Source organism: Chenopodium quinoa, unplaced genomic scaffold, assembly GCF_001683475.1.
Source record: "Chenopodium quinoa cultivar QQ74 unplaced genomic scaffold, ASM168347v1, whole genome shotgun sequence".
Lineage (NCBI taxonomy): Eukaryota > Viridiplantae > Streptophyta > Magnoliopsida > Caryophyllales > Amaranthaceae > Chenopodium > Chenopodium quinoa.
In genome coordinates this window covers 6,728,129-6,738,821 of record NW_018742914.1, presented here as the reverse complement: position 1 = coordinate 6,738,821, position 10,693 = coordinate 6,728,129, and the positions used below count along the sequence as shown (strand labels likewise).

The 10,693-nt window shown below is 34.1% G+C and overlaps 1 protein-coding gene across 1 annotated transcript; it reads left to right on the top strand.

Moving 5' to 3' along the window:
- The first annotated feature begins 2,693 nt into the window (after nt 1-2,693).
- On the top strand, nt 2,694-10,385 carry LOC110728068 (tetraspanin-18-like). Its single transcript, XM_021907685.1, has 6 exons — nt 2,694-3,473; nt 5,095-5,194; nt 5,473-5,553; nt 5,672-5,776; nt 8,691-8,891; nt 9,855-10,385. The coding sequence occupies exons 1-6, from the start codon at nt 3,160-3,162 to the stop codon at nt 9,918-9,920; spliced, it is 867 nt and encodes a 288-aa protein (XP_021763377.1). The 5' UTR covers nt 2,694-3,159; the 3' UTR covers nt 9,921-10,385.
- The last annotated feature ends 308 nt before the right edge of the window (nt 10,386-10,693 follow it).

The window sequence follows — 10,693 nt, the reverse complement described above, 5'->3', positions numbered from 1 at the left end:
CTAGGAGTGGAGTCGGGTGATGGGTCCTTTTTTCAGCAACAGGGGGCTTTTGATTTTCGGGTGTATTGTCTCTACACTTCTTCCGCCGGGATTTTTCATAAGGATTATGCTAAGTTTCGGTTCCCTTCTTTAGTGTTCGCTTGCATTATATGTCCTTCTCCAAGGTTTTGGTTTGTTTGGCAACTTTTGGTCCAACAAAAGGTTTTGGTAAGAACCTTTTGGTTATCTGGGCTCCGAGATGTTTGGTATGATGCAAATGGGTGTATTCATTCATTTCTCTTTCCCTCTACTGGTTTAGTTAAGTGGGTTTTGTTGTTTTTAATTTCTTGTTTTAGATCTCTTAGATTATAATTTGCCTTTATTTATGAAGTTCTCATTGTCAAAAAAAAAAAAAATCACCCTATTTGGGCTATTTATATTCATATCAATCATCAATTCATCATTCTATATATATCTACCCAAGCTGTATATAAAACCCCACCGCATAATTCCATGTCTAGCTTTGTTAGATTGTTATTTTAATTTGTTTTTTGTACATGACATGATTAAATGAAGTTTAGTCATCATCGCGACAATATGATGTTAGTATGTTACACACTTACACTCAAGCAATGAGACTGTTGTTGTAATAACAATGACTAATTGCTTATAAGAGCATCAATAAACAAATTCTTTCATTTAATTTCTCTCGATCTTAAGCACAAGGGTAACAAGCTAAGGAAGAACGAACTAATTTAATTCTTAAATCCAACCCTAGCTTTTAACCCATTTTTTTAAAAAATAAATAATGATTACATTTCAATAAATGCAATGAGAAATTAAACTACGTATATATAGCTTAAAGCTTACTAATATAAATCAATCAGACAATAAAAATAAGTCACGACATATAGTATGCAAAACAACACATTCAATTCACATATGTGAAGGGGCGCGACCTCTCCATCTTTATTCGCATGGTCTCTCCATTACCATTATACATGCATGTTACGCATCAATGGTATATTTGCTTCAAATTGTAGAAACTCTGGATTTATTTGGAGAGACCTCTCCATGTGACTAGTGCAACCTCTCCATGTTGGAGAGACCTCTCCATGGTGACAAAGAAGTTATTATTGCCTCAAAGTGTAACATCTTTTGTAGGAACCTTATAGAAGAGGCCTCTCTAGCTAAATGAATGGCGCAACCTTTCCACCATTTAGGAGAGGCCTCTTTAAAACTTCTAGAACTTATGCCTCAATTATGTCCGATCAAGGCATAATGTCTCCACCTCTTAGAGAGGCCGCTCCTCGGCTTCTTTTCTTACACCATTCAATTCAATTAACTATCCTCAAAGCCTTATATATATACACACTTGTTCAAATAAGCCTTATGATTTAATATTTGTGTAGTGCCAAATGTTATGATTAATTGATTTGGTTCACTCATTTATTTCCTTAATTTAACACCACTATTATACCCTCACAATATACTTGTATGCACTTGATGTGAATGATGATATTTAGTTTAAAAACTCTTATCCTTGAGGAAAATATGAATATTTTAGAAGAGTGAGTATACATCAAGGATCGATGATGTATGAGAGGAAAAGCCCTTGCATCTATATACAAGTAATTTGTAAAAAAATTGTGTATTTTTATTTAGATAAAAGGAGTTGCTACATTCATTAATGCGCAATGACCAGGCTTAGGTTATTTTCTATAACTTTAAAAGAGTTAAGTTCTCATCGTTTTAATAGAGAATATATGTTGAATATTTTCTTACAAGGTTATAATTTACTGTATTTGAGTAAAATAATAAAGTACTATCTTTACATATCTTATTATATTTCATCTCATTAACCTATATAAAGATGAATTCAGCTATAATTATTGCAACACTCATTCCTAAGAAAATGAGAAATCTCAATCAGTTAGTATTCAACAAATAAATCACCAAGATGAGTTTAGGATTGCAACAATTATAAATAAAAGAAAATCTGAACTCAATAGCAGATAATGATGGATCATAATTTCTACTATGAAGGCTAGTCGTTGCTTTGCCAAATCTCACCCATAACTTGCAAGCTCTTAAAAGAAAGCTCATTAAACTTAAATCTGACTTTTTTTTAATCAACTTTGTTTGACTAAACTTATTTTATCTTTTAAACTTTTTATAAATCAAACTTAGCAAATATAAATTGAAATATAGACTAGGTTATTCGTGACCTCATACCTTTTTCTTTATTTTTTATTATTTTTTTAGGAAAACGAAAAGCAGCAATATTATGCTATTCAGGGCAACCACGAGTATCCCATCTTGCTACAAGGTGGACGATCGTGTTACCTACCCTTCTGACATGAGATGAAATAAAAGCATTAAAACACTAGATAACATGCTAATATCATCATAAATTAACCAAATCAGCGAGCAACCTCTATAACCGTTTTTGATTGCTGAACACACAGAAGAAGAATCACCTTTTAGCCAGACCTGCGACACACCCAAGCGCCTAGCCACCAAGAGCCCAAAACGCATAGCTGCTGCCTCAGCACACTCTACCTCCCACATACTCTTCGTGACCTCATACCTATGTTAACTAAACTTTTTTTTTTTCAAATATGTCAACTAAGGGCTTGTTCTATTTAGATTATTTTCAGTTCAGCTCAGTTCATAATTTAAAATATTTAATTTAGTTCAGTTCAGCTCAGCTCAGTTCATAATTTTCTTCTCTCATAAAATATTTAATTTAATTTAGTTCAGTTCAGTTTAGCTCTAATTACTTCATTTCAACTCATTTTAGTCAATCAGAATAGACCCTAAACTCAATTTATGTTCAAAAAAAAAAAAAGTATACTCAATTTATAAACTCAATATGAAATTGATGAATACATTTCCAAGTATCGAAATCCTCTTAACATTAATGCCAAATCCTAAATTTGAAAAACAGTTGCCCTTCGTTCTCATCAGTCATCATTACGTAAGCCAGATAACAAATCTCAACCATAATTCATTCCACTCCCAAATTCGTTAAAAGCTCTCCTCACTTTTTCTCGCGCTCTTTTTCTGCAATCCCAAACTTTAGGGTTAGGGTTCTTCAAAAAATAAAAAATCCTTCAATTTCCCCCTAAATTCCTCATTTCCTCGTTCAAAATCCTCAAAAATTTCACCACACAAACAATGAGAACCAATTGTTGTCACAAATTACTGGCATTCAATTTGAAATTCCTCAATTTCTTGCAATTTTTCATCGGATTTTCGACCGTAATCTACTCCGCTTACTTGCTAAATCAGTGGCAAAATCAAGCTCCGGTTGTTCCTTCGCCTCCGCCTTCAGCTCTGCCGTCGAATTATCTTCCTTCTATTTACAACAATCGAGGATCGCTCGAAGTTGCTGATCAGATTGAATCTTTTGATTTTGCTGTAAAATTAGTTTCGGGGTCCGAAATCGATTTGGATTCGCACTTGCATTTCATTCAGCTTCCTGCACCATGGTATAATTTTCTCAAAACCTCAGTAATTTGGCATTTTGTCTATTGTTAATTTATTATATGATTGTTAATAGAAGATATTTAATTGTTCTTGAAATGTTAACAATGCATTTAGATTATGTGAGGAAATGTGGAACTGCTGGAAGTTTTCCCTCTTTTCTTGATTTGTGTTAAGCTCATCAATGTGCTAAGCTTTGTTGTCATAATGTATGCATAAAGTCTTCTATCCCAAAAATAGGAAGCGAGAATTCTTGTAATGTACCACAATGAGAAGTAATGCATCAACTCTAGTATCCCGAAATTTATGACCCGAAGAATTTCTCGCCAAGAAAACAGTAAAAACTTTAACTAGTACAGAGTTTTTTTTTTCTGAATTCTGATGGGAAAGGCTAAAGTATTCTTTCTATATATGTGTTCCTTCTATCGGTGTTCAATAGTCATGTTCTAAGCTGTGGAGTTGGCATATTGCTGTGTTCTTTCATTCATTAATTAGTTTATGATAAGTGGCCGAATGCTTGAAAGTCGAAACCATTCAACTATAGGCTCTACGATTGGGTGGTCGGATTGTACTAGAAGGGAAGGTGGGAGTAGGACAATTCAAAGCGTTAGTGCTTCTGCCTACGCCTATTGTAAATTGGCCAACCATATCTGGTGCATGTATATCAGTTTATCTTGTTAGGAATGACAGAAAGAGCACTTTCATTTGTATTGATAATGAACCAACTTAATTGCAGCACTAATAAATAGCTTATCAACTTCTGACAAGTTTAGAAATAATGGGTCGACATTAAATTTCTGCCATTGCCAAGCGGATTTGCTGGAAAGTGAGAGATGGGATGTAGGAAACAAGAGAAACATTCTTGTTAGCTGATTTATTAAGTATGAAAGTTTTCTCTATGATGGCCAACTTGGCGGTAGAAATTGTCATTTATATCTTAAAAGATTAAGTTTGCCTCTTCTGAATATTGAGGGTACATAGCACTGCTACCAAGGGTATCTATATACACATACTAACCTTCTGACTTTTATAATTAAATGACATATACCTCACTTCTGCCTGGTTGGCTGTTAGTAACTCTAGGGGTTGGGAGTTTTGCTTTAGGGTTTTCTCAGTACCTCAACTTTGTAAACTCTGTAAGGGAACCAAAGTTACCTCAGTATGGATTTCATATTCTTTCAATATTTATAATGTCCTTACTTTAATGCTGTTCTTTTTCCATTAAAATAGATTTGTAGTTGTATTCCTCTATTTTGCTCATGTGTTACATGCATTGTTCTTGATTTGAATTTTCTGCTTATTGTATGATAAATATATCTTCCTTGTTTGATGACAAAACAATTTTAAGTTGCCAAAGCCACTTTAATGGACAATCTTTTGTAATCAAACAATGACAGAAATTTGTTGGTTGAAGCTAGAGCAATTTTTTCAAGCAGTAGTGTACAATTATTACTTTATTAGTAATCATCTTTCTTTATCATAAGTTTATACCTTTCATTTGAGATAATTATTCTACTCAAATGTGTCATTACTGGTTAATTACATGAAATTGTATTCCCTGAATTGATAGAGAAGCCACAGTGATTGAGCAACGTATGGGTTTCATCGGGATTTTTTTTTTGGCAGGTTCATATACTTTTTAATGGTGGTTGGTGTTATACTATGCTGCATGTCTTGCATTGGTCACATTGCAGCTGAAGGATTCAATGGATGTTGCCTCTGCTTTGTATCCTTGGACAAATGTAAATAATCTGATGCCTACTTATAGCAAATGGTGAATTGTTTTGTAGCAGGCATAAGTCAAACATTTAATGTTCTATAATATGTTTTAGATTCTTCAATGCTACTATATGTCGCTCTAATGGCATGTGATACTCATTACTGCCTTGAACATCTCTCTGCTGTTTGATACAGGGTACAATTTAGACGATATAGTGAAAAGCAAATAGAATAGGTGTTTGTCCGGTAGTTATGTGACATTTCCTTAACATTTAAATTCCTCAGTACATTTTCCTTTCAATTTTGCTAATATTACTTGAAGCAGCTGCTGTGGTTTTTATTGCAATTGATCAACATTGGGACAAGGTTAGTTCATTTAACACAATTAAATAACCAGTGGCACCTGTATGATGCATATATTAAAGGTCTTTTTTGTTTGGGTCTATACTCATAGCATATTTACTTGTCTTTCTTTGTTGTTCAGGATCTTCCATATGATCCAACTGGGGAGCTTGAGAAGCTTAAATCTTTTGTAAAAGAGAATATTGATATATGCAAGTGGCTTGGCCTAACTTTGCTCAGTGTCCAGGTATATCATTCTTTTGACAATTGGATCATAGTTCATTTTCAATAATTCCACTACAGAAATAGGGGAGGAAAGTATTGTCTCTATAGTTTACACTGATTTTATTGATGAGGATGTGTTATTTCTTGAACAGAAGATAAGACCAAAAGTTATAAGTGTCTCTAACGAGAACTTGATTATAATATGAGGTTGAATCAAGACATGATCCCCTGACAGCAATAAGCTTTCTTTATGAGGCTTAATTATTCAGCATAACACAACCTAAACTTGTATTTGTGGATTTTGAATTGGATAAGTTGGATAACTTGCATATACTCTTTGAATAAAATTTGCTGTTGGAAGGAGGTTGAATAAGCATGGAATAGTGAGAGCACCTTTGAGAAGTGAAGTTGGTTGATGAGTTGATGTACAAGTTGTGAACAATCAAGAAAGGAACACAAATGTGATTCCTTGTTGAAAATGGGGGCATGATAATGGAAAGTGGTGAAGCTCTTTTGATTAAGAGTTGTTGATAAACCAGAATTTAGGATGGTGCATATATATTGCATTGAGAAGAGTTTAATTCTTCAGAGTTCATATTTTGAGCTCTATAATTTTGTGGTACTGTTTATCATATATGCTAACAGCCCATGCTGCCATGCATGCGTCAGAACTTCCTACTTGTCAAGATGAGGATGAATTCTCATAATGGGACACTTCAATGAGTTAAATCATCTGGATAGCTGTTCTAGAGCACTGGATAATTAAAGATATTGACAAAGAATATTAAGAATAAAGTTTTATGTTATGGTTTAGAGGGTAAACAATGCATTTACTATGAGATAGATTATTGTAGTGTAGAGCTTAAACTATATACTGTTTGTTAGTAAGACATTTGTCAAAGGAATGCAAGAGTAGTCCAACATTCAAGATGGAAGTTATGGCACGCTAAGGATGAGCCAGTGTTGCAGAAAGAGGCTTGAGTTGGAAATATAATATGGCAGTTCTGCAAACATGAAACTCCAAGGGCTTTTGGAATTGGAATATCTTTCCATTATCGGTATACTGAGAAGTGAATGAAAGCTTCTGTTCCATGGTTGTGAGGTGTCCAAGTTATATTGTCTGAATTGAGGTAGAAAACCACCTACCTGAGGAGAAAAAAGCTTGAAGAATTTGAGGATGGTTTTTTTTGTCAATGTTGTGCATTCAATATGTTGAATAGGTTTGGATACTTGAATACTGAGGACATGCAATAAAGAAAAAATGGCCCAAGCACTCTGTGTTTTCTTAAATACTCTTGCTATGTACTGCACATTGAAGTAGTAAAATAATACACAAAATGTTTCTTCTGGGCCCCTGCAGCATTCAATGATGAAACTTCTTTGAGATGCGCTTTCTCTGCTACTGTAGTTGATTTCTTTTTCTTACATCTTTCCCCCCTTTGAAATAATAACCATTGTAAAATTCCTCAATATTAATAGCCTTGTGCTTTGGAATTATGGAATTGATCATAAATATACTTTTTTGTATTGTTCTCAGCTTGCAATTATGTGCAATGATACCGCCTCAATGCATGTTGGACCTGTCCCATACTCCCATGTTGTATTTATGCATCTCTTCTTCATTGGTCCTGCTGCATCATGTAACTGTAGACCTTATGTGTTTTTTTTTTTTTTTTCTCATTTGTGTCTTGTAGATTTTGATAATTGTCATGTATACAATGATTCTTACTTTCCACCTTTCACCCACTAGAAAGTGGTCTCTTTTCACATATGCATAGTTGTTAGCTATACATACTGCATATGTACTAGAAACTAGCTTTTGCATGATTTTATACAGTTTTGTGCTACTGGGAGTTTCAGATTGAAAAAAAAATGTTCCGTCTTCACATGTTTTTATACATTAGTGATAACATAGAATCAAGCAGTATATTGACTGCTTATAGGAAATCATTTGAGATTCACACTGAAGGAAAGGGTATAACTGTATATGAAGGTTATCCAATGAATGGTAGTACTATAAAATTGATGTACATTAAAACCTTTTTTTGTTTGAAATTTACCACTTCTAATTTTAAACAAGTACCAGTGAAAAGTTTTCACAAAATTTGCAGACTGTACGCAGGACACTGAAGAAAAAACAGAGGGAGTGATCATTTAGGAAGGATAGGAAATACAACTGAAATTTTACATGAAGGGAAAGAGAAATGTTACTGTCATTATATATTTCCTAGCCAATAGTCAAGATGTGAATAATTCAAGAATCATGTAATGATGGCATTACACACCTCATGATTGTTGACATTTATGAATCGGTGTGCATATTTGTACCAAGGCGGCAATCTAAAAATCATTTGAGTTTTATGATGGTAATCATTTTTTGGGATCAAAACTCATAATAGATTTCAAACCTTAGCAAGGAGTATTGAACTGTACATTTCTTTTCTTACTGTCACTATATGTATCGTGTCATAACATCATGAACAGACTTGTGCAGCTGAATACAAATGGAATTACTACGCTCTCTGTCCCTAATAAGTTTGTTAGTTCCCTTTTGCACTTTCTTTAAGAACAGTAAGTATTATGATATAGAAAGAAAAAACAGGGTTGATTTGAGGTAGAGATAAAAGGGGAAAATATTATTTTAGTTAAACCATTTGCTTATAACATATGTAGTGCGCGCTAGCTGAAAAGGGAGGGGATGAGCCTCGTGTATAGCCGTATTGGCTCATTGCTTTGAAACCTTTTTCCAAAACAGAGTTTTTTTTGGGTACAGTCCAATACAGTAATTTGTAGTTTATTTTGGGACGTCCTGCATAGAATGATACTTGGCTTTTATATGATGTCGATATCTTTTGGGACTTTACTGCATTTGTACCATTTGGTTTTCAAGCTTTCAGTTCTCTGACCATGTTTAGTCCATTTATTATTTTACTTAGGCATTGTCGGTCCTGTTATCTTTGGTCCTACGAGCTATGATTCATACTCCAAGAGAAGACTCTGATCTTGAGGATGGTAATGCTGCTGGAAGAGGTAGAATAAGGGAGCCACTACTTTACTCTCAATCAAATCAATCGTCGTTGAAGGGTGAAGGAAGGGGAACTTTTTCTGACATGTGGACGACCCGGATAAGACAGAAGGTACTTGCTTTAAAGGAAGCTATGAGTTTTTTGCATTAATGATACTTTTTTTGTTTTTCTACTGGAATTCTTATTAAGTTGTTCTGAGTACATAATTCCTGAGTCTTGACAGGCTGAGATTCTGAAGTGATAGGCTGTTGGGAGTTTACCTTTTATAATTTTTGCTGAAGTGGTATAACACATGTTTTGATGCTTCTTGATTAGTGCTATTGAATTTGCTAGATATGAGAAATGGAAAAACCAATTTTTTTTATCTAAATGATTTCAGACTAAATATATGCTGGATATGAGGAATGGAGTTTGATTATGCTTTATATAGAAAAAATTGATTAATAACTGCCCTGTTTGATACCATCTTCATCAAGTGACCAAATATATATCTCATTTAAATGTGATTAGGATTCCCAAGACAAAATATATCCAGAGATTATTAATCACATACATGACTTGGTAATGCTTGATGAATTGGCACCCCCGGGCATGAAGTTTTCTCCTGTCCCTGGCTTACCTGTCCTTTAAACCCTTTTCCTAACTGGCTAACTCCCTTCACATAACAATTATTATGTGTGCTAATATTCACAACTAGCCATATTGCACTGAACTGTGGCAATGTTTCTAGAATTTTTCATGAATATCTTTCTATACGGAAATATTGTTTAGATACAACTAGTACCTGTTGTGTTTAGAGATGAAATCAGTATACTTGGAATATCTTTTCTTGTTTTTCATTCCATTATTCTTGTTTTGCTTCAAGCATATAGATTCTTGAATAAGCATATGTTGTAGTTACTGTGGTAGCTGTACTACTCTTGTGTATCAACTATTCATACTTGTATTGTGGCGCAATGTCTTTCCAAATTATTTTATTTGGAATTATATTCAATGTGCACTGCCAATGGAGCATGCTGTCCCTGCATCTAAATTTTGGGGTATACTAAGATCATTTTTTTTAATGTGCTACAGTATGGACTGAACAATGAATCATCCCAAAACCAGTCTCTGAATGCATCATCTAGTGCAAACTCCTAATTCTCAATAAGCATCATCCTGAAGAAAAAAAAAAAAGTTGTAATTTTCATGTTCGGAGCAGAGCTAATTGACCTTCTCAGTGTACAGTTATCCAATAACCTTCATTTTTTCTTGTGATTCCTGGAAATAGCCTTCGGCCTGTTGTGATATAAATCTAATCAAGCGGTGTTCTATTCCCCATTTTTGAAGTTACTGAACGGCGTAAGTACTTCTGTGTGAAGTTTTGGAATTTTAGAAAGAAAAAAAAAAAAAAAAATCATTTTTTAGGTACTGCAAATTGTCAGGGAAAAACTGGGACTCTGGGAGAAAAGACTTGCAATTTTGCAGCTGTATTTTGTTGTACGCACACTCATGAACTCTAGGAAAGTCATAAATTCATGGGTCATTCATTGTTTGCCTTATTTAAGCAATCCTGTTAACTCCTTTTCATGTCCTTAATCAATCAACTACGCAGAAGTTTTTTTTATGAGACTACGCAGAAATTTTTGCTGGAGGTTGTACTCTGGTAAGCAGTCTCATTCTGAACATCTGGAATCACTCAAATGTACTTTGTGAACACCATTATAACAGACTGTTTTATTACTTCATTTATATCCATACAACTACCGATCAACCACCACCCCCTCTTCCCCCCTGATGGCTAAATATATAATCAAGCGATTTCTACTGTATGCAGGGTATACGAAAGAATAAATACTACTCTCTGATTAAGCTTGTAATGTATCTGCTTATCACTACTATTGTTAACTTGTCAAATAGATGGAGATGCAGAG

Excerpts from the sequence above, each read along its gene's own strand:
- LOC110728068 (XM_021907685.1), top strand. The coding sequence starts at position 3,160 with ATGAGAACCAATTGTTGTCACAAATTACTGGCATTCAATTTGAAATTC. Across the intron at positions 5,195-5,472 it reads ATGGATGTTGCCTCTGCTTT|TACATTTTCCTTTCAATTTT; the intron begins GTATCCTTGGAC and ends TAAATTCCTCAG. Across the intron at positions 5,777-8,690 it reads TAACTTTGCTCAGTGTCCAG|GCATTGTCGGTCCTGTTATC; the intron begins GTATATCATTCT and ends TATTTTACTTAG.